At 51.4% G+C, this 24,068-nt stretch overlaps 1 protein-coding gene across 1 annotated transcript; it reads left to right on the forward strand.

Annotated features, from left to right (window-relative positions):
* Positions 1 to 43: 43 nt before the first annotated feature.
* Positions 44 to 21,380, forward strand: LOC121037439 (olfactory receptor 287-like). Its single transcript, XM_040486899.1, has 3 exons — positions 44 to 138; positions 10,632 to 10,727; positions 18,987 to 21,380. Exon 3 carries the CDS (start codon positions 19,242 to 19,244, stop codon positions 20,166 to 20,168), a length of 927 nt encoding a protein of 308 aa, XP_040342833.1. The 5' UTR covers positions 44 to 138; positions 10,632 to 10,727; positions 18,987 to 19,241; the 3' UTR covers positions 20,169 to 21,380.
* The last annotated feature ends 2,688 nt before the right edge of the window (positions 21,381 to 24,068 follow it).

Here is a 24,068-nt window from a genome sequence, read left to right on the forward strand (position 1 = left end):
CCCCTCCACGGCCGCCCTTGGCCGCGCCAATGTCGCAGAGGAAGGTGGCGGCCAGCAGCAGAGCCCAGCACGTCGCGGCCGTCCAGTTCATCCTTGTGGGGCGAGCCTGCGGCCAACGGAGAAAGGACCTCAGCTTCTGTGAGGGTCAGGGGGGCAGGGTCCCCAGGGCCTGGAGCCGGGCTCGGGGACTCGGCATCTCGAGGACGGCCCGCGCAGGGCTGGGAGTGGGGTGGGAGGGGAAGGCACTCGGGCCTGGACAGAGGGTGAGGCGGGTGCGCGGGTTGCGCACCTGGGGGTGGAGTGGGAGCAAAGAATGAGGGAGGACCCCCACATCCCCGGCTGCGGTGGGAGGACCCGCCCAGACCTCCACGGCTTGCGGGGACCCGAGGCCACACCGGGGTGGGGGTTGTGTTGAAGGACAGTCTCGGGGATGGACAGTCTCCACTGTCTGGACAAAGGCCACACGCGGGTGGCTCCGCCCGCACCCCTTGGGGCAGCGCGCATGCGGCGCGGAGCCAGAGCAGCGGGTTCTGGCCTCGCGGGGGCGCCGAGACACAGTGCAGACCCCGCCCCCGCAGCCCGGACCCGGGGGACCGTCCCCTCCCGCCCCACCCCGGCCGCCTGGCGGAGCAGCTGGCGCGGGGGACGGGGACGCGGATGCGACGCGGGGCCTAATTCCGGCGCAGGGACCCGGTGGCCGCTCGACCCTCCTCCCGGGCCCCGCCGTCCCCTCGGAGCCCCCGTCCCCTGCCTCCCCGCGCGCCCGGACCCCGCCGCGCGGCCTTACCCGCCTCGGGCCTCGGTGGGAACCGCGGGCTGGAGGGGCCGCTCCGGGCGCCGCGGCGGAGCGGGAAGGAGCCGGCTGCGGCCGAGACCCTGCACCGGCGCGCCGCGCCCCGAGTTTGCGCGAGGCCTCCGCCCCGGGATTGGGGGCGGGCAGACGCGGAGGCTCATCCCCCGGGCGACGGGAAGGGAGGAGAAAACGGCAGTCGGAGGCGCGCGCGGCCCCTCTCCCTTCCCAGCACCCTCCTGCTCGCTGCACACCGTCCCCCGTCTCCTCACCCCACCCCCTCCGGACTCCACACGCGTGCGCCCACTCTACCTCCAGCACCCAGTGCGCACCCGGCCCAACCGAGCCGCCGCCTCCCGCCTTCCCCCTCCCCCCTCCCCCTCTCCCGTTCTGCCCCAGGTGATGTGTCCCGGACGCGGGGACCACGGAATGCCGTGGCAGGCCCTGAGCTCGAGATCTTGGTGTCCAGGGCTCTCCACGGGGAGGCCCAGAGAGGAGAGGATGGCTCTCCAGGTCCCCAGGGTGCCTCATCTTCCCGCCCTCACGGTGGCCACCCCACAGCAAGGTCACTTGGAGCCCCACTGCCCCAGCCAGCCGGCCTTTCCTGTCCCTGCTGGGTCCGGCTCTGGGGCTTGAAAGGGTGCTATCTGGCTGTCCAGGTCTGTCTCGCGACTACGACCTCTTCCCCTCCCAACCGGGCTTTTACCCCAGCCACTCCACTTGGGGACACCAGGCCCTCTTGATGGCTTTAGAGGTGGGCTCCATGACCTCAACTGTGATGTGATGTGACCTCTCTTAGCTTCCATCAGACCCTCTCGATCCCCAGAGGCTCAAACTCCCTAATTTCTGTGTTGAAGTCCTGATCCCCAGAACCTCAGAATATGACTGTATTTGGAAATAGGGCCTTTACAGAGGCAATTGTGGTAAAATGAGGTCATAGGGCAAGCCCTGACCTAATCTGACAGGTGTCCCTATAAGATGAGGAGATCAGGACACAGGCACGCACACGGACGGCACTGCAAGGACGTGGGGAGAAGGCTGCCGTCTGTGAGAGGAGCCGTCCCTCTCACAAGGAGACAGGCCTCAGAAGGATCCAGCCCTGCCCACGCCTGTCTCAGACCGCCAGACCCTGCTGGGTCTGTGGCACTTTGTCACGGTGGCCCGAGTAAACTAATTGAGAACCTATGGGTTTCTAAAGTCCACGTGGAAACGTAAAGGTCTAATGTAACTCATTCTGAAAACCAAGATCAAAGAACTCACCCCGCCGGATGTTAAGATGTTACAGGAAGTCACGGTAATAAAACAGCCCGGTGTTGGCTAGGAACAGACAGAGACCAATACAGGCAAACGAGGGTCACTGACAGACTCAGGAATTTACACATGTCTACGGGCATAAACAAGATTGAGAATTTTGATAGAGGACAGGAAACTAAAAGAACCAAATGGAAATTCTAGAGCTAAGAAATACACTTAAAAACAGAGATTAGATATGGCTAAGGAGAATTAGTAACCGGGAAGATCGGAAGGAAATATCCAGAAGAAAGCATGGAGGGAAAAGAAGAGAGTGTACGTAACAGGCTGCTGGGGGCGGAGGGGACGCGACAGAAGACCCCCTGCGTGGATCAGGGAAACTGAACGGACAGCAGAGAAGGAAGGTGACGAGTGCAGTGTTTATGGGCACACAGGCTGACCGTTTTCAAAAACCAAGGAGGCAAGGCACAAATTCTAGAAGCATCACAAACTCCGAACATGATAAATATGAAGAAAAAGCAAACCCCAGAAACCAAACACGACAAGAAGATCTTGAAAGCTTCCCAAAGTGGGGGGAAACCCAAATACCTAAAACAAGTAAAAATAAGCTGGCTTCTCCACAGAAACAGGGAGCAGCTGAGAACACAGAAATGTGGTTTGTAGAGTTCCTGAGCAGCTCGGTGAGCTGACAGCAGGTCAGAAGCTGAGAGGCTGGTACGTACTGGTGCAGATGAAAACCTATGTCACACAAGCAACAGTGAACGAAAAGCAAGCTGGCTCAGCTCTCTTAATGCCAGACCGAGCCTTACAGATTAGGGCAAAAAGCATTACTGGAAACAGAGTAACACTTCTTAATGATAAAAGGTTAAATTTACCAAGATGACAAAAGAATTCTAAATTTTATGTACCTAACGAGGGACATGACCTCAAAATATGTAAAACAAAATAGTAAGAGAATTTGTTTTTTATTTTTTAAAGTTTATTTATTTTGAGAGAGAGAGCAAGTGCGAGTGCAAAAGGGGCAGAGAGAGAGAGGGAGAGAGAGAACCCATGAACCCATGAACCGTGAGATCATGACCTGAGCTGAAACCAACAGTCGGACGCTTAACTGACTGAGCCACCCAGCTGCCCCAGTAAGAGAATATTTACAGCACAAAATCACTTACATGAATTTAAAACTCTCACAAGCAAAGCAATACGACACATCTGTGGATACATGATGTGGATACATGTATCTGTGGATACATGCCCTGTCTGAGGGCAAACACCACACATCACACCGGGGTTCCTGACGGGCGTGATTGGAGTGTGGGAAACGTGGGACCAAGTGAGAAGCGCTCACCCTGGCAGTGACAGTAGCCCAATAAGGAGAGTGCCGGATCAATCCACCTTTGTACCCAAGTGCCAGAGAAGAAAGGCAGAAACACCAGGTATGGGTATGCCATTTAGTCATTAGACCCATCAAGTTTTAAATAGAATGACATTCTTGTTTCTGAGAAAAGGTGGCACGTGTGTGGCCTGTGGCACTGTCTGGACTTGCCAGGTACACACACACACACCCCCCCCACACCCATCCATTCAGGTGCACGTATGCACATACACGCACCAGGTGCACACTTTTTACACAACCCCAGGTGTGCACCCCTCCAGATCTCCTCCTTGGGTGTGCACACACACATACCCATCCATTCAGGTACACACACACACACACACACACGCACACACACATACACACCTAGGTGCGTACAAAACGCAAGAGGGAAGACCCAGGCTGCCTCCTCTGGCTGTGTCCCCGGGCACTTTCTGGTCTCATCCAGATCGCCTCCCCCAGAAGAATGCTCGTTCATGTTTTTCTCTGCTCAGGACCAGGGCCCCCTCTTGCCTGGGGAAGGACACCACTGCCATCAGATGGCCAGTGAGCTCTCTAGGGCTGAGCATAGTCGCCAGCTGCAAGGGGAGGGAGGCTCACCCCCAGCTTTGATGTCCCCATGTAGATCATGCGTCCTTATCTTGTGTTTTCTGGGCAGCATAATGGCTGTTTGGGGGAGATGGATGGAAGCGGTCCAGTTGGAGCCGCTAAGGGGCTGCATGGTTCGGGGCTCTGGTCCGACAGCCCTGGAGGTAGGTGTCTGAAGGATGGACGCATTGCGGGGAGGGGGGGGCTGGGGCACAGCCAGGGAGGGGCTCCCCAGGCTTTCCTGCCCGTCCGGGAGGAGGGGGGGCCTCAGGACCCTTGCCCACTCCCCCCGGGGGTCTGGGGAGCGGCTGCGCTTTGCGCTGTCCCCGTGGACAAGAGTGGACCAGGGTAACTCCTGCATGACGCAAGGTCCTCTGGCGCCTGCTCACCCGAGGAGGGGGCTGCTCCGAGCTGGGGGTGGGGCACAGGCCGGAGTTCGGAGGGGATGAGGGGGACCCGGCGACTTGCTCAGTCCTGTGGGGAGGGGGTGCTCCGAGCTGGGGGGGCACAGGCCCGGGTTTGGAGGGGATGAGGGCTGTGCCCCCAATTCTTGGTGATGCAGCAGGAAGAGGCTGCGTCTGCAAGTGTCTGCAGGACAGAGGGTGGGGCCTTGGCCGGTGGGACCATGTTGGACGCCCCCCCCCCACCAGGCTGAGGGCGTCGGGGGGCTCCGGAATCCGTGCCCAGCCGTCTGTGCCCAGCCTGGCGGCGGGTGTTGTTGCACACCCCCCCCAGCCCCTGCCCCAGGCGCGGTCCTTCCAACCTTCCCCAGACCCTGTGCCTCGACTCAACCGCACCTCGCAGGAGGCGCAGGGCCTCCGCAGGGTCCCCGCAGGTCTCTGAGGGTCTGTCCCCACACACGCCGCGGCTCACTGGGTCCCTGCCACCTCTGGCCCCGGGTGATTTTGATCGGGCTCACTAGTGGCCGTGCTCCCCACCGCGTCTTCTAATTGCAAATTCTCACCTGGCCGGCACTCTCAGAGCAATTTGTGGAGGGCGCTTCGGGGTCCCTGGAGGGAGGGTGTGAGGCCTTCCCCCTGTCTCCCCAGTGACAAGTAGGTCTTTGCCTGTTACCTGCCACCCGTCCGGAGTACACCCCCAGCCTCACTGTCCTTTTCAGGAGGTTCTTGTCTGTTACAGTCTGCTGCACACCCAGGGTGGGGCTTCAACTCAGACCTTGAGATTAAGAGTCGCAAGCTGCTTGGACTGGCGTTTATTTTGACTCCTGCGTAACATTCTGCCCCAGCTCATGGTCTCTGGCTGTCTCCGTGGGTCCCTCCCTGGGGGTGGCTTGAAAACTCCCAAAGCAATAAGCCAGGACTCACTGCATTTGTTTCACACTGGTCAGGGTCACTGTCCTTCACGGCCTGATGTCCAGGGTCTTGAAATCCACAGTTTTCCATATTCTGTCTGTTTCCTTTCAGGTGGGAGGGTAAATCCCGTCTCTGTGTTCTGTCTGGCTGGATGTGGGCGTCTGTCCCCTATATTACAGCTGCCTCAGTGTCCCTGAGCTCCCGTCTGTGTCTCCTCCCCTTGCTGACCAGCAGCCCGGGCCTCCAGAGCCTGCACTGATGCCTGGAGCCCAGCCTGTCCGTTTCCTTTCTGTCTAGAGTCACAGTCCTGCACCGCCTCTTGTCCAGCATCTGAAAACAGTATTAAAGACATGTATTATAGTGCTGTATTTTATAATTATAGTATTTACATAATTATAGTATTGTATAGAAGTATAATCATATTATATATTTTGTCTAATTTTGTCGTTGTTTGTGGTGGAGGGCTAGACTGGAGTGAGCTCATGTTTTATGGCTGAAAGCCTGTTTATATATCTCAAAGTTAATTGTCTCCTCTATGTTGCAATATCTTCTCTCAGTTTTTAACTTTTAGTTTTCATTGTCTTTAAGGTGTCTTGATGAACAGGTGTTCTTAAATATTTTAACATTTTAAAAGTTAAGGTATAAGTTAAATACAGTAGCATCTACTCTTTTTAGTGTATGGTTCTGTGCGTTTTGACAAGTGTGTATACTTGTGCAACCACCACCACAATAAAAATACAGAGCAATTCTATCCCTCCAAAAGTGTCCTCTGTGCCCCTTTGTAAATAAAACTCCCATCCCCAGTACCTGGCAAATATGTTTTCTGTTCCTATGATTTTGGCTTTTCTAGAATATTCTATAGATAGTATCAAAAGAGTGTGTCCTGTTTTGAGTCTGGCTTCCTTCCCTCAGCGTACCACTTCCGTGATTCAGCCATGCTGTTGTGTAGATCAGCTGTGTTCCTCCTTATTGTGGGTAATATTCCATTTATGGAAGGACCACCGTTTATCCATTCCCCAGCTGAGGCACTTTTGGGTCGGTTCCAGTTTTTGCTGATTATGGATTAAGTCACTATAAACATTTGCGTATGTTTTTCTTGTGTGAATGTAAGTATGGGTTATATGATAAGTATATGTTTAACTTTGTAAGGAGCTGCCAACCATCGTCCAATGTGGCTATGCCACTTGGCACTCAGTAGTGAGTTTTAAAAACTGTTGTTCTAAGAAGTTGGTGGTGGTATCTCCTTGTGTTGTGGGTGTTTTTTTTTTTTTTTTTTAAGATTTCATTCTTAAGGAATCTCTACACCCAACATGGGGCTTGAACTCATGACCCTGACATCAAGAGTCATACGCTGTACTGGTGGAGTCAGCCAGGTTCCCTCCTTGTGGTTTTTATTTGCAGTTTCCTGTTGACTAATGATGTTGCCTGTCTATGTGATTATTATCCATTCTTTGGTGAAATGCCCATTCAAGTCTTACACCTGTTTGTTTATTGAGTTGATTGTTTCTTTGCTATTAAAGTTTGAGAATTTTAAATTCTGAATGCAAATATTCTATCGGATACTTGATTTGTAAATGTTTTTTCCCCAAATCATGGCTTGTATTTTGAGTCTACTAGTAGTCTCTTGAATATCAGAAGTTCTTTATTGATGAAATCCTGTTAAAGTTTTTTTCTTTTATGGATTGTGCTTTTAATGTTGCATCTAAGAAATTTTTGCCTCACAAACATTTTCTCCATATGTCTAAGGTTTTATGCTTAGATCTACCATCTACTTTGAGTTAATTTTTGTGTAGGGTATGAGATACAGATTGAAGTTCATTTTTCTGCTTATGGATAGCTGATTTTTCTGGCACTATTTGCTGAAGATTGAATTACCTTTCATCTTTGTGGAAATCAATCCTGTGTGCATCTCATGTTTGGATTCTCCAGTCTGTTCCACTTCTATATGTTTATCTTTTTCCAATACCACACTGTCTTGATTACTATAGCTTTACATGTATTGCAACCAGGTACAGGTAGTGTGAGTTCTCTGACTTGGTTCTTTTTTCCAAATAGCTTTGGCTCTTTTAACTCCTTTTCTTTTCCATAAATTTTAGACTCAGCTTATTGTTTTCTATAACGAAGTTCTGCTAGAATTTTATTGAATCCATAGATCAGCTTGGGGACCATTAGCATCTTTACAATAGTCTCCAAACCATGAACATGGTATATTTCTCTATGTGTTTAGGCCATCTTTGATTACTTTCATCAGTGGTTTGTAAGTTTTAGCATGTTTTACAAATACCTTTCTCCAGATTATAGCTTCTCTTCTTCAGTTCCTTTAAGATGTCTTTTGATGAAACAGAAGTTATACATTTTTCAAAATTATTTTAGAACACTTTTAGATTTATGGAAGAGCTGCAAAGATAGTACAGACAGTTCCTATATACCCCACACCCAGTTTCCCCTAGTACTAATAACTTACATTAATATGGTACGTTTGTTCAATTAATGAACCAATACTGATATGTTCTTATCAATTAAAGTTCATACTTTATTTGGATTTCCTTAGTTTTTATCCAATATCCTTTTTCTGTCCCAGAATCCTATCCAGGATCCCATGTTACATTCAGTTGTCATATCTGCTTAGGCGCCTCTTGGCTGTGAGTTTCTCAAACTTTCCTTATTTTTGTTTTTATTTTTTATGACCTTGACAGTTTTGAGGAGTTCTGGTCATCTATCTTGTATAATGTCCTCAGCTGGGATTTGTCTCATGTTTTTCTTATGATTAGACTGGGGCTTTGGGTCTTTGGAGGAAGACACAGATGTGAAGTGCTGTTTTCATCACATCACATCACATCACATCAGGGCACATGCTGTTCACATGGATGATCATGGTTGGCCACCTGGCTGAGGCCATGTGTCAGATTTCTCTACTGTCATTCACTTCCCTTTCATACTGCCCTCTTTGGAAGGAGGTTCCATGCACAGCCCATATTTAAGGGGTTGTAAGTCATGTTCCCCTCCTGGAGAAAGGAACATGTACACAGATTATTTGGAATTCTTCTTCATGGGACATTTGTCTATTCTGTCCATTGGTTTGTTTATTTATCCAATCACTTGTTTATATCAGTACAGAGTCATGGATCCCTACTTCACACTTTGGGTTATTCCAATACTGCTGTCTTTATTGTCTTGCTGTCTCAGCTTTGGCCGGGGAGACAGTTGTCTTCTTGGCCCCTTTGACATACCCCATCACTGTGCTTTCTTCTTTCTGAACACTTATTATTAAAATTCTGGTGCTGTGATATGTTCCAGTCCCATCTTGTGTAAATTTCTTGCCCCAGCCATAAATTCAGTGATTTCTCCAAGGAGATCTGGTGCTTTTTGTTAGACAAACATATTAGAAACCACTTGTTGCTCCTGGAGTGTTGTCACTTTTAGGTCCTCTCAGCTGATAGAGCGAAGAGTTTTATGTGTGGATATTAACCTGTGCATGTGCACATATCTCTGAACACTGTGTGTGTAGCCATCTGTACCCATATTAAGCTGAACACGAGACCTCACCGACATCTCCACCTCTCATCCACCACTACGTGGGTCATTCCAGCCTCCTGCCCTTGCTGATGTGTAAGTCCACTCCAGCAGTGACAACCCTGTCTCCCACAATCCAACATCCACTCATTCAGCTGTTCAATTTCAGCATACATGCATAGTGGCACCAGGATTGCTAACATCTACTCTGTCAGGAAGAAGCTTTATCAGCTGAGGTACAGTGCTTGTGTAGCTTTCTTGCTGTTGGTCTTACAGACTCCACTTATTTTCAACATTATTTAGATCAGCACATTTACACCCACCCCTATGGTTAGATTGTTTCCCAGATCCCCAAACCTCCTAAATGAGTTTTTAAAATTTGCATACATTAAAGTTCACTTCTTATGTGGTAAAGTCCTATGGTTTCAACAAGTATCACATATCTGCCATTGCACTATCATACAGCTAGTTTGTCTGCCCTAAAAATCCTCTGAGCTTTACCTGCTAAACACTCATTCCTTCCCCCTGAACTGATCATTTTACTGTCTCCCTAATTTTGACTTTTCCAGAATGTCATATAATTGGAATCATACAGCATGCAGACTTTTTGTTTATCCATTCACCTGTTAAGAGGCATCTTGTTTGCTTCTTGTTTTGAGCAACTATGAATGAAGCTGCTATCAACATTCATGTGCTTGTGCAGTTTTTGTGTGGGCATAAGTCTTCAGATCAGTTGGGTAAATACCTAAGAGTGTCATTGTTGGGTTGTATGGCAAGAGTATATTTAGCTGCATAAGAAACTGCCAAACCACCCTCCAAAGTGGCTTTATCATTTTGCTTTCCCTACCAGCAATGTTGCTCTGCATCCTTGCCACCATTTTGCATTGTCAGGGTTTTGGATTTTAGCCATTTTTATAGGCATGTCATGGCATCTCCTTATTTTAATTTGCAATTTCCTAGTAACATATTTTGTTGATCAGCCTTTCATATGTTTATTTTCCATCTGTATATCTTCTTTGGTGAGGTGTTAAAGATCTTAATTTTTTTTTTATGTTCAATTTCTTTTTTTTTTTTAGATTTAAATCCTAGTTGGTTAACATATAGTGTAGTAATGGTTTCAGGAGTAGAATTTAGCGATTCATCATAAACATCTTAATTAAAAATTAAAAAAAATTTTAAATGTTTATTTATTTTTGAGAGAGAGCGAGAGAGAGCGAGCATGAGTGGGGGGGGAGGGGCAGACAGAGAGGGAGACACAGAATTTGAAGCAGGCTTCAGGCTCTGAGCTGTCAATACAGAGCCCAATGCGGGGCTTGAACTCACCAGCTGTCAGATCATGACCTGATCTGAAGTCAGATGCTTAACCAAGTGAGCCATCTAGGCTCCCCAGAGGTCTTAATTTTAACAGATTTTCAGAAATTTCAAAAAAATTTTTTAAATTTTTTGTTTATTTACTTATTTTGAGAGACAGAGGGAGGACGCACGTGCGTAAGCAAGTGGGGGAGGGGCAGATAGAGAGGGAGAGAGAGAAGCCCAAGCAGGCTCCATGCTGTCAGCACAGATCTTGATGTGGAGCTCGAACTCACAAACTGTGAGATCATGACCAGAGCTGAAACCAAGAGTCAGATGGTTAACCGACTGAGCTACCCAGGCATCCCCCAAATTTTCTTTTATGATTCACATTTTTTAAGGAAGTTCTTGACTACTCTGCGGTGAGAATAATATTCATCTATATATTCATGGAATTGTTTTAAAGATTTCCTTCTTTTTGACATTATTTTCTTTTTCCTTTCTTTTCTTACTGAAGTGAAATTCACATGACATAACGAACAAGTGAGAGCATGTGGTCCAGCGGGATTTAGCGATGTGCCGATTCCTTTTTATGACTGGATAATATTCCATTGTAAGTATATACCACATTTTATCTCTTCATTCATCTGTTGGTGGACATTAGGGTTGTTTCTAACTTTTGGCTATTGTGAATATCATTGCTATGTACATTCATACCGGTTTTCAATTCTCTTGGATATATACCTATTAATGGAATTGCTGGGTCATATACTAACTCTTATTTAACTTTCTGAGGAACTGCCACACTGTCTTCCACTGAGGCTGCACCATTTTACATTCTCACCAGCAATGTACAAGGATTTCAATTTCTTTACATTCTCACCAACACTTGTTCTTTTCCATTAAAAAAAAATGATAGTCTATCCTGCTGGGTGAGAAGTGGTGTCTCATTGTGGTTTTGATTTGCATTTCCCTGATGACTAACGGCACTGGGCATCTTGTCATGTTCTTGTTGGCCACTTGTATGTCTTCTTTGGAGAAATGTTTATTCAAGTCCTTTGCCCATTTCTAAATTATCTTGCTTGTCTTTTAGTTGTTGGGTTGTAAGAGTTTTTTTAAAAAAATATATTCTGGATCCTAGACCCTTATTGGACATAAGATTTGCAAATATTTTATCTGATTTTGTGAGTTGTCATTTCAATTTCTTGATAGTGTTCTCTGATGCACAAAAGTTTTAAATTTTTATGAACTCTGACTTATCTATTTTTCCTTTTGTTGCTCTTGGTGTCACATCTAAGAATCCTTTGCCAAATCCAAGATCATAAAGATTTACCCCTATATTTTCTTTAATGAGTTTTATAGTTTTAAGTAATATATTTTCATCATTGATCCATTTTGAGTTAATTTTGGTATAATGTGTGAGGTAGGGGGGTCAAACTTCATTCTTCTGCAGGTGGATGTCCAATTGTTCCAGCCCATTTGTTGGAGAGACTGTTCTTTCCCTATGGAGTGGTCTTGGTACTCTTGTCAAAAATCAGTTGACCATAGATGTATGAATTTATTTCTTGACTCTCAGTTCTATTCCATTGGTCTATATGTCTTTCTTTATTCCAGTACCACACTCTTCTGATTACAATAGCTTTGTAGTAAGTTTTGAAATCAAGAGGTATGAGTGCTACAGCTTTGTTCTTTTTCAAGATTATTTTGGCTATTCTGGGCCATTGCTAATCCATGTTGATTTTAGAATCAGTTTTCTAAGAAATTTTTTTCTAAAAAGGCCATTGTTATTCTGATAGGAGTTACATTGAGTCTATAGGTCACTTTGGGTGTCATTGCCAAGTTAACAATATTAAGTCATCTGATCCATGAATATGGGTTGTCTTTCCATGTATTTATGTCTTCATTAATTTTTTGCCACAATGTTTTGTAGTTTTTAGTGTACAAGTATTTCCCCTCGTTGATTAAATTTATTCCTATATATGTATTCCTATATATTATTCTTATATATTCCTATAAATATATTCCTATTTATTCTTTTCTGATGCTTTTGTTAATGGGTTTTTCTTAATTTATACTTTGAATTGCTCATTTCTAGCATATTTCAGAAACACGATATATTCTCTGTGTTGATCTTATACTCTGAAGGTTTGCTGACTTCACTTATTAGTTCTAGTTATTTTTGGGGTATAGATGCTTTGGGATTTTCTATATAAAGAATCATGCCATCTGGGAATAGAGATACTTTTGCTTCTTTCCATTTGGATGCCTTTATCATTTTTTTCTTGCCTAATTGCTTTGGCTAGAACTTAGTGTGATGTTGAGTAGCATTGTGAAAGCCAGCACTCTCCTCTTGTTCCTGTTCTCAGTAAGAAAGCTTTCAGTCTTTCACTGTTGAGGATAATGGCAACTGTGGGTTTTTCATAAATGCCCTCAATCATTTTGAAGAAGTTCCTTTCTGTACCTAGTTTTCTCAGTATTTGTATCACGAAAGTATGTGGAATTCTGTCCTTCGGTCTAATGGTTTTCCTGCATTAATTCAGTCAATCCCATATTTCTCTCCTTCATTCTATTAGTGTGGTCTATTCTATTCTATTCTATTCTATTCTATTCTATTCATTTTTGGGTGTTGGATCACCCTTGTATTCTGGGGATAAATCCCACTGGTCATGGTGTATAACCCTTTTAACATGCCATGGATTTGGTTTTCTAGTGTTTTGTTGAGGATTTTTGCATCTACATTTGTAGATATTGGTATGTAGTTTTCTGGTGGTGTCTTTGGCCTTCTTATCAGGCAGTGCTGGCTTCACATTAGGAAGTGTTCTTCCCTCTTCTATTTCTTGGAAGATTTGGGAACATGTTGATTCTTCTTTGTTTGGTAGAATTCATTAGTGGAGCCATCTGGTTTTGGGCTTTTCTCTGCCTGGAGGTTTTTGCATATGGATCAATTTCTTTACTTGATACAGGTCTGTTCAAATTGTTTATTTCTTCGTGAGTCACTTTTGGCATTTGTGTGTCTAATAATTTGTCCATTCCATCCAGGATATCTAATTTGTTGGTATTGCCCTGCATTCTCCGGTAGCCCTTCTTATTCCTGTGAGGTCGGTGGTGATGTCCCTGCTCTCGTTTCTGACTAATCTGCATCTCTCCTCCTTTCTTTGCCAGTGTAATGGGAGGTTTGTCAATTTCACTGATCTTCTCAAGAACCAATTTTGGTTTTGTTGATTCTATTTTTATATCCTGTATTTCATTTGTCTCTGCTCAAAGTTTATTACTTCCTCCTTTCCATTGGGTTTGAGTTGAGTTTGCTTTTCTTTTTCAAGTTCCTAAAGGTGTTTTTAGTTTATTAGTTTGAGAATTTTCTTCTTTTACAAATGTGTTTACACTCGTGTTTCCCTGTATGCGCACGGCTCTTTCTACATCCCACGAGTTGGTATGTTGTGTTTTCACTTTCAAAGTCTTTCAGCTTTCCTACAAAATCTGTATCTGGAGTTTATTATTGTGCATGGTTTAAGATAAGCATTTATTTCACATCAGTTTTCCAGTGCTGAACAGCGCTTTCCTCCCTCAACTGTCTGCTTGGCTTCCTCTGTCCCACACCACACATTTGGCTGTTTCTCCGAGTTCTGTTGTAGAGATGGTGCTTGTGAGGATGTCCTTAAAGAAGGTACTGCCACTAAACCCAGGCAGACCTTTAGTCACTAATTGTATTCAGTTTTTGTCTTTAGTTTTTCACTTCTTTGTAAAACTTGTAGTTTTCCCAGGTGGAGGCTTCTCAGTGATACTCAGAGCCCCGCCTGATTCCATATGTTTCTTTAAATTTGTTTTTATTTTTATTTTAGAGAGAGAGAGAGAGAGAGAGAGAGAGAGAGAGAAGGAGCTGGAGAGAGGGGTAGAGGGAGAGAGAGAGAGAGAGAGAGAGAGAGAGAGAGAATCTTAAGCAGGCTCCGTGCTGAGCACGGAGCCCCACTCTGGGCTTGATCCCATGACCCTGGGATCATGACCTGAGCCAAAATCAAGAGTTGGACATTCAACTGACTGAGCCACCCAGGTGCCCCCCACCTCAATTTTGTCATCAATATGCCATGGTTCTCAAAGAGGGGGACCTCCTCCTGCTGGCAGAGGGGCACTCCTGTCCTTCTCTGTTGGGCATGGGGAACGGAGGCCCAGGACCATCCAGCCTGGAAGAAACCAGGTCTCCCAGCAATTTCTATGTCAACTATGCAGCATCTCAGTGGACATTTTGGTGCAGGAGCTGGAGGTCATAGGGTGAGGTTCAAACTCTGAGGTTCTCAGGCAGGAGGTCTGCAGAGAAGGTGGGCCGGGACAGAAGGTGATTCTGTAAGGACCAGGCTCAGAAACTGAGAAGGAAGCTAGGTGTGGGTCAGCCATGGTCCTGGGGTCCCAGGTATGAGCCAGGTCACAGGAGCCCTGGTGCACCCTGGGGCTGTCCTGGGCCCCGGCCCAGCCCTGGAGGCGGGGCTCTGAGGTGTCTGGTCAGCGTGATCATGAGCCCCCGCACCCTCCTGCACGTGATCACATTTGATTCCGGGGCAGAGGAAGCAGGACAGACCATCGCTCTTTCACGGAGAAAGGGGTCCAAGAGAGGGTGCCCAGCTCATGGTCTGGCTCTGCGTTTCTGGGCACAAGCCCCTGGGCCTTGTCACCTCTTGAGTGGCTTTATCAGTGGGGGAATTAGGGATTTGAACTGCTCTTCTTCTATTGTAAGGAAATTACCAGAACCATGAAGAAGCTTTTGGTCAACATAGGTTTGTCAGGCGAACGTGATAACCACTACACTACGGAAACTGGTCAACATAGGCTTGTAAGAGCGTCCCTTCATAGGAGGAGCCGGAACCCAGCTGTCCCTGCATGTCCCTGTCCCTGTGAAAGCCTGGTGTGTGGCGCTGAGCCTGAGGGTCAGTATTCAGTGGGAGGCTCTTACCTTCTGCGCAGGGAAGGAGGGAGACTTTCCAAGGCGATGGTGACCATTTCACAGGTGTATGCGTATCTTCAGACTCACCAAGACGTATACTTGAAGCATGTGCACCATTCTTGTATGTCAACCATAAGTTAATAATGAAAAAAGAAATGGGGGCGCACAAGTGTGTCCCTGTCTGTGACACGGGGAAACATAATCCCAAGGAAGGGAAGACGTAGCAAATCTCCACACTGATCTGTGCCTTGAAAATCTCTCTTCTACTTCGACATCTCCCAAATTCCTGGAGTGTTACCAGATTTGGAAAAAGTGTTTATTGAATCAAACAAAGCAGCGCTCCGTGTTTTCCCAGACCAGTGGCAGCCCCTGCCTTTGGCGCTAATTGATGAGGCACGGCTCCTGCCCCAGGGGACACCCTGCGCCAACTTTTAACGAACTCCCAATTAGGGGCAGCCCAGACACCTGTGTGGCACTGGAGTCCCAGGGCAGTGTAACACTTGTCACCCCGGAGCAGGCCGGCAGGGGTCAGCATACGTCCTGACTGCCACAGTGCCCCTTGTCCCTGGGGCCTCGTCAGGACCCGCTTTGGCCAATGCTGATGAGGGAAACGGGGGGAGGCTTGTGGGGAGCACACTCCCACCATCTCCCAGGACCCCTGCCCTGGGCGGCTGATTCTCTGCCACTGAGGCCCAGGCCCCGAGTGACCACCTTCCCATGGCCATGACCCCAGTTCCGCATATCCTGAGTGCTCCCCGTAGGTGTGCCCCGAGCTGTCCCCGAGGTTGATGCTGGCAGAGTGCAGAGGGTGGGCTTTTGCTCACGGCCACAGCCACCTGTGGACAGGGCACGCCGGGCTGGACGCCACCTCGGGAAGCTGCCTGGTGGCAGACAGCCCCCAGCTTGGCTCTTTTTACTGCAGCCATTTCCAGCGAGCCTGGGTGGGGGCGGGGAGTGGGGCAGCCTGCTCTGCCTGTCAACCTGTGGGGCGTCATCACCTTGTTTCCAGAGGGGACATGGAGGCGTAGCTTACAGATGGGGAAAATGCCCCACTTGCAGACGGGAGAACCAGACACAGAGCGCCTGCCAAGAACACCAGTGTCCAGGGTGCAGCCAGCCCATGCCCTGGGGTGCATGGGGCCGCTGCTGTCCCCAGGTGCGGGCATCCTGTGTAGGGCATGGCCCCAAGAGACAAGCCTGGCATGGGGAAAATGCACTTGAGCTGTGGGTGAGAAACGGCCTCCAGGCACAGCCTAAGGGCAAGAGGCCCTGCTTAGGATGCTGGTTGCTGCCCAGGACCACCCTTGGGGCCCTCGCCAGCCCCTAGAGCCAGTCTCATTGCAGCTCTATCATTAACAAGTGGGTCCTTGCAGGCCTGCCCCCGAGGGAGGCTGGGTGAGGGCAGAAGTCACCAGAGTGTCGGAGGGCACAGGGCTCACCCTCTACCCTCCCCATTGGTGGGTGGGCAGGCGGGGGGCTCTCCAGTGTGGGGGATCCCCCTCCCTGCCCTATATCAGTTGCATCTGGTCCTTGGGCTGTGAGCAGGAGCGCCAGGGCTGTGTGTTAGCTGACGGCCAGCGGGGCTTGGTGGAATCACCGTCCTGCAGGAGAGGAAGAGGGGACACTGCACGGCCACAATCTGAGGGAAGGACAACAGCCCAAGGAACAGGACAACAGGGGAGGTGCCACTGGCTTCCTTCTCATGGCGGGGGCTGGGGCAGCCTCCACACCTGTGCTCCGGGGTCTGTGCTGGGCTCACCAGTACTGGCCACTCTGAGTACCCAGAGTCAGGGTCGCCTGGGCAGAGTGGCCTTGCACGCCTGGGGCCCCCCACAGGGGGCTTGGGGACTGCACTCCGCTCTCATGTTGGTGGATGGCCAGGCCGTCTTCCCGGACAGCCCAGACCTGCCTCCCGGCCAGTGCCATGGACGCCCTGGAGCTGCAGATCTGCAGCAGCTCCTGACCCCCCACCTCTGTTCCTTCTTGCTGCGTCTCCAGCAGACGGGCGGTGGGAAGCAAGCGGTCAGGCAACAGGAGACCACAGGGGCCCCCTGCCCCCCAGGACACAACCCTGCCTGGAGGGTCCTTGGAATCATCCCGAGCTCACCCTCCTGGTCTCTGGGCTGCTTCGGGGGGAAATCCTGGATCGAGCTCACACCCCCTGGGTGAGTGACTTTGATCATGCTATGTCCCTGTGAGCCGACCTGGGCGAATGGACCCTCCCACCCACACTGTCCCTCTTGAGGAGTCAGGCCACTGTAGGGGGGAGGGTCCCAAGGTAGACTCATTTTGGGACCGCCCGCCCATTTATTTAGTTCTATCTTCTCTAGCCCTTATGGGACCCCTTGCAAGATGTGGAAGATTCCATGGGATTTGAGTGGTCCTCACACTGCACAGCCGGGAGGGCCTGACGCCCCTGCACGCGTAGCTCCAGGGGCACAGGAAGGCGGGAGTTTTGGGGCCGGAGAACTGCGAGAGCCCTGGATAGGTCTCTTTTTAGTCTTTGTAGCCGTAATCTTGAGCGGTGAAAAAGGTTTCTAAACGAAGCTTGTCCTGGAGTCAAGGCTGAGCAAAACAGCCCAATTCTCCAGGTCAGGACCCAGTGCCCCGGGCAGAGTGCTGGGCTGCAGGGGCAGAGTGAGGGCTCACGAGCCGTGCAGTGGACTCAGGCCCTGGTGCAGCCTGGGCAGCGGCCTGTGCCCACCTGAACTCTGGAGGTGGCAGCTGAAAAGCACGCTGGCCCCCAGGAGATGGGGTCACGGGGGCCCTGCTGCGAAGACTGCTTCTTCCAGGGCCCACAGTGGCCCCACTCCTGGGACCTGAGGGTGGGGAGGGGACTGGCCTGTCTGCTGGGGTTGACTTTTGCCCGAACGTTCACCACACAGCTGCATGGCTGCCAAAGGCAGGGGCTACAGCCTGACCAGGTGTCCTGTGGCTGTGGCTGGAGCTTGGTCACTTTGTTACCGATTGGCACTGTTGGGGGTAGCTTTGCTGACTGCACTGTGGGTCTGGGGAGGGGACGCAGCCAAGGGACCCCCAGCCCATCAGGAGCCAGGGTGACTGTTCCAGGGGCTGGTTCAGGTAGTGAGTGTGCACACACGTGTGAGCACAGGCCCATGCGTGTGTGTGTGGTGTGCACAGGTGTGAGATTCTGTGTGGGTGATGTGTGCACCTGTGCATGGCAGGGGGTAGGAGGGGCGCAGGCAGAAAACTGCAGGGGTCGTTGTGACTCCTGAGTGCAGTCCCCCCGGGGTGGACCCAGGGTCTGGACACTGTCGGGGAGAAGCCTTGCTCTGGGCTCCACGCTTGTGCGGTCACTTCCTGCCTCTGCCCAGCTGCCCCCTCGGACACTCACTGGGTGCTGTGGGCCCAGAGCAGCCGGCTGGGCAGAGTCCAGCCCTGTAGAGAGGGGTTGGGGTGGTGCCGAGCTCAGTTCCCATTAAACCCCCTCCTCACTGGTGCCGCAGCCCCTCACTCTCTCATGCAGGCAGCCACCCTCGGGTGCCTCCTCCCCTCCAGCAGGTTCCACTGCCCCCCCCCCCCAACAGTGCCACCTGCAGCTTCTTGCCAGGAGGGGGCGCTGGTGATGGAGCTGTTTGCAATTCCACACGTCAGAGCCTCCTGGCTGCCGGGTTCCCAGCTAACGAATAATCCAGGGTGACAGCCCCAGGCAAGGAGAGCAGGGCCCCCATGGGCTTCCTCTGACCGCTGTTGTGCTGGGTGTGTGTGGGGGGGCTTTACTGGGCACAGAGGTAAGAATGCTTTCCTAGGAATCAATCTGGTTTGTTGGATGAAAATGCGAAAAATGAAGCCATACGTAATTTCATTTGTGAAAACATGACAATTCCTGTCCTTTCCCTGGCCTCGTGAGTCTAGAATAAGGACCCCTCCCACAAGGTGACAAGGAGTCTAGAATGAGGAGATGTCCCCCCTCCCTAGGTGGCAAGCAACTGATAACCTGGGTCCAGTCTCCTGAGCGGCTTCCCCCCAAGAGGGCGAGGTCCACGGTCATACATGGTCCACGGGCTCCCACAGGGACACCAGGCGTGGCTGGAGCACTGGGATTAGAGACGAGGTGAGTGGACCCCAGGGAGAGGGGAACGGGCCGGGCCCCTCCGTTCCTAGGCCTCAGTGAGGGCTTGGGGTAGGAGGTCCCTCGTACCGGCGAGGGTGGTGGGTGTCCGGGCCGCCTTCATGGCCTGGGGCCGCAGCCAGAACCTCTCCACATTCATCCTACTGGGCTTCCCGGGGCCACGGGGCCTGCAGACCTGGCTCTTCCTCCTCTTCCTGGTTGCGTACGTGCTCACGGTGGCCGGGAACCTGGCCATCATCTCCCTGGTCGGGGCGCACCGGCGCCTGCAGACGCCCATGTACTTCTTCCTCTGCAACCTCTCCTTCCTGGAGATCTGGTTCACCACGGCCTGTGTGCCCAAGGCCCTGGCCACGTTCGCCTCGCACAGCGGAGCCATCTCCTTGGCCGGCTGCGCGGCGCAGATGTACTTTGTCTTCTCGCTGGGCTGCACCGAGTACTTCCTGCTGGCCGCGATGGCTTACGACCGCTACCTGGCCATCTGCCTGCCGCTGCGCTACGGCAGCACCATGACGCCTGGGCTCTCCGCCCGCCTCGCTCTGGGCTCCTGGCTGTGCGGCTTCTCCGCCATCACCGTGCCCACTGCCTTCATTGCTCGCCTCTCCTTCTGCCGCTCCCACGTCATCAACCACTTCTTCTGTGACATCGCGCCCTGGATCGTGCTGTCTTGCAGCGACACGCGGGGTGTGGAGCTGGCGGCCTTCGGCATTGCCTTCTGTGTCATCCTGGGCTCCTGCTTTGTCACGCTGCTCTCCTACGCCTACATCGTTGCCACCATCATCAGGATCCCCTCGGCCCGGGGCCGGCACAGAGCCTTCTCCACCTGCTCCTCCCATCTCACCGTGGTCCTCATCTGGTACGGCTCCACCATCTTCCTGCATGTGAGGACCTCGGTGGAGAGCTCGCTGGACCTGACCAAGGCCGTCACGGTGCTGAACACCGTTGTCACTCCCGTGCTGAACCCCTTCATATACACCCTGAGGAACAAGGACGTCAGGGAGGCTCTGCAGAGGTCGGTGCAGCGGAAGTGAACCCTCCGAGCCCACACAGTGGGACCGGGCCATCGGACTGCCCCGTCTGTGGGAGCCAGCGCTCAGCATCGCTCTCTGCATGGGCTGGAAACAGCATCCTGATGTCCCAGTGTGGGCGGGGGCTCTTGGGCGGCAGGGGGCTCGGAAGGGTGCTTGGCGGTGTGGGAGGGGCCCTCCCATCCCGGCCTCAGGGGGTCTCCGCCCCTCTCACAGGCTTGGGGGTGCTCAGCCCCCGGGGTCCAGACACAGATTGTGGAAGCGAAATGAGGACACGGCGCCCCGGGAAGCACTATGTGCCCTGGCACATAGCTGCCGCCCACCAGTACTGGGCGCTGGACCAGCCCGTGAGCCCCTGGCCCGGTCTGGGTCCCGGGGGGCTGCGAGCTGTCTTGTCAGTGAGGGGTGGGCTGTCTGCCGTTGGGTTTTTCCCCACTGCTAACACGCGTGGCTTCCTGAGTCTGCCCTTGTTGGTGGCACACGGACTCTCGTTTGGAGTCAGCATGTGGGTTTGCCTCAGAGCACCCCCCTCAGGGCTCACCTGCTCCTGGGGTCTGCACTGCGGGACGCACCCGTGTCGAAGGGCGGGGGGCTTGGTTTGGCCTCTGAGTGGCTCAGTGGTGTGAGGTCCTCGGGGTCTGGAATCTCTGTGGGAGGCCTGGTCTGACGCGACAGCCCATCATTACATATTCTCAGAGCAGCAAGCACAGGCTCCGAATCCAACCCTCTGCCGGCATGACTTGGGCAAGTCACATAACGACTCTGTGTCTTTGTCTACGAATGGAGACTGCGCGTGCGCAATCCCATGGGGCCCTGATGAGTGTGCGGGGAGCCCGTGTGTCCAGGGCCAAACGGGAGCATGTGCTCGGGAGGTGCTGCTGGTGGCACCCATATTCAGCAGGTGCACTGTCCCTCTTCCCACCTCACACACGGGTCAGGCAAGGCCGAGGGACACCACGTCCAGGGTGTTTATTCTCTGCAGTGACCCTGTGCCCACAGGTACCGGTAAGCGTCTGCCCCGTGGGTTGAGGAGACATCTCCCAACAGTGGGAAGGTGGGGTTCCCAGACGCCCCGTGGGCCCAGGGCCAGAGTAAAAGTATACTGCCTCTCTCTGACTCGTCCACTCGGTCATCTGTAGCTAATGATGCTCGTGAAGCCTGTGCTTTTGTGACGTTATCTCCGAATCATGAATTAAAGCGTGTCTGCATGTAACCAACTCTTGCCTTTGCTAGAGGGGTGTGGTCAGTTAGAACACCTCACGTCAGCATGGTGTGTCCACAGTCGCGGATCCCGGGTGGGAGACCGGCCGGGGCAGGGCAGGGAGGGGGGCCAAGGTCCTGTAACTTCATTGCTGTGGCACCGGAGGCCCAGAGAGGCTGACCGACCCCCTCAAGGCCACACAGAAGGGTCAGCACAGCCAGAAACCACGTCAGTGGGCCAGCCGCTTGCTTGGAGGGGATCTCGTTCTCTTGCTCTCTCATCGAGGCCTCACTGTCAATGCTTCTCCCCAGAGACAGAGGCTGTTTCGATGGACGAACTTCAAGAGCACCAGTCGGGGCAGGGGATCCACCAAGGCTCCTCCACGCCCCACCCTACCTCCGTGCCCCACCGCCCCCACCCACACGTCCCTCCCCTCTGATCCCTCCCCTCTGGTCCCATGTCCTCAGCCAGTCAACCTCCAGAGGGTCCTCGGCTCAGGGAACTGGACTCTGGCCCTTGCTTGTCCCCCACCCACCCCGGGTAGCGCTCCAGGCGGATGCCCTGGTCTGCGTGGCCCTGGGTGTGGCCGCAGGCAGAGGTCCTCGCCCATGTAGGCTTGACCTCATCAAGCCACCAACAAATGCTTCTTGTCCCTGCCCCTGTCAAGGGTTTCCCTGGGCTAAAGACCCAGAGCAGGGGCGGCACAGCTCCCCTCCTTCTGGAGACACAGTGCGCTCCGTCCGCACCCGCTTTGCCGGGCCCCAGAGCAGGTCTGGGATGGCCCTCCGCCCCTCCAGGCCGTGGGTGCCACGGCCTTGGATCCCCAGTTGCGGGGGCACCTCTCCTCCTGGCGTGGGGGGGGGCCCTCCTCCTGGCTCAGAGCCGCTCTGGGGGCCCCCTCATCGGGAACGTGCCAATCCTTGGGTGTCCCCTCTCTGGATTAGGAATTAGGCGGTTTCTGGAGGCCTGAAGGGAATGCTGTGTTCCATTATCGGCTGGTGTGAGGGCCGGGCTGCAGGCCTGAGGTTGGGCGTGGTGGGCTTGGTGGGTACGAAGCGCTTCTGGCGGTTCCCCGGGGAAGAGGGGTGCAGGGCGTGCTGGGGACCAGGGAGGGGGCTCCAGCTGGGCTTCTCCGTCCAACTTCTGACCTCCCCAAGCCTCGGCTTTCTCATGGCAAATGGGGTGATGCTCACGGTGAGGACCGCCAGCTGTCGGGGGTGGGGGTTCATACCCGCAAGGTGCTCTATGCGTTTATCACTGAAGGGTTTTTGTGCAGTTTTTGTGACCCAACGAGTCACGCGAGGACAAGGCCACCGCAGCGATCTGGTGCTGGACACACCTTCCTCAGAGAAGTTTGGGTTTCAAAACCGGGGTCCAGCAGGAGGGGGGCAGGGGTCAGGGAGCAACATTAGAGCAGTTCAGGGAACAGTTTGAACCTGAAGCTCTTTGAAATGCGGGTGCTGCGGTGTAAGCCAGGGTCCAGGCCCTGCTCACACTCACCTGGGGCCGCTGTCAGCACAACAGGGTGCCCCGGACAGAAGCCCCGCCCTCTGGGCCCGGCCGGTCTTGGCTCTGAGGGTCTCAGGGTCCTCAGTAAGTCAGTGAAGGAGAACCAGCTTTTAACATTTCCTGCTTTTTAATCCTTTCCTTTCTTCTTAGGGGAAAAGCTTTTTTTTAAATGGTTTTTAAAATAATAGACTTTAAGGGCACTTTTAGGTTTACAGAAAAATCGAGCAGGGACGTAGAGCTCCCATATACCCCTCCCTCAGTTTTTCCTTATTAGCATCTTGCATTAGTGTTGAGTACGTTCATTACAATTGATGAACCAATATTAACACATTATTATTAACTAAAGTCCATAATTTACATCAGGGCTCACTCTGAGTGTTATACGTTCTATGGGTTTTGGCAAACGCACCTGTAACGTGTCCGCCATTACAGAATCGCACGGAGCAGTTTTACTGCCTAAAATCCTGTGTGCCACGTGTTCGTCCTTCCTCCCTCCTTCTTGAACCCCTGGCAAGCTCCGATCTTTTTATTTTTGCTATAGTTTTATGTCATATGAGTGGAATTGTGCAGGATGGGGCCTTTCCAGATTGACCTCTTTCCCTAACATATTATGCATATGTTTCCTCCATCTCCTTTTGTGACTCGATAGCCTATTTCTTTTTTATTACGGAATAATATTCCATTGTCTGGATGGACCACAGTTTACTTATTCTCATCTATTCAAGAACATGTTGACTGCTTCCAGATTTCGGCAATTATGAATGAAGCTGCTATAAACATCTAGATGTAGGTTTTTGCTAGATGTGTTTTCAAATTACTTGGGTACATACCTAGGAGTGTGATTGCTGGATAGTATGGTAAGGCCACGTTTTAAGTTTTGTAAGAAACTGGCCAACTGTTTTCCAAAGCGGCTGTACTGTTTTGTATTCCTTCCAACAATGAACTAGAGTTTCTGCTGCTCTACATCTTTGCCAGCATTAGTGTTCTCAGTGTTTTGGATGTTAGTCTTTCTACCGGTGTATAGTGGTATCTCATGGTTGTTAATTTGCAATCCTTAATAAGCATCTTTGCATATACTTATTTTCCATCTGTGTATCTTCTTTGGTGGGGTGTCTGCTCATATCTCTTGCTCATTTTTAAATTGGGTTGTCTGTCTTCTTATTGTTGAATTTTACGTGTTTTTTGTGCATTTT

This window comes from Herpailurus yagouaroundi, unplaced genomic scaffold, assembly GCF_014898765.1.
Source record: "Herpailurus yagouaroundi ecotype Mexico unplaced genomic scaffold, PumYag 163, whole genome shotgun sequence".
NCBI classification, from domain to species: Eukaryota; Metazoa; Chordata; class Mammalia; order Carnivora; family Felidae; genus Herpailurus; species Herpailurus yagouaroundi.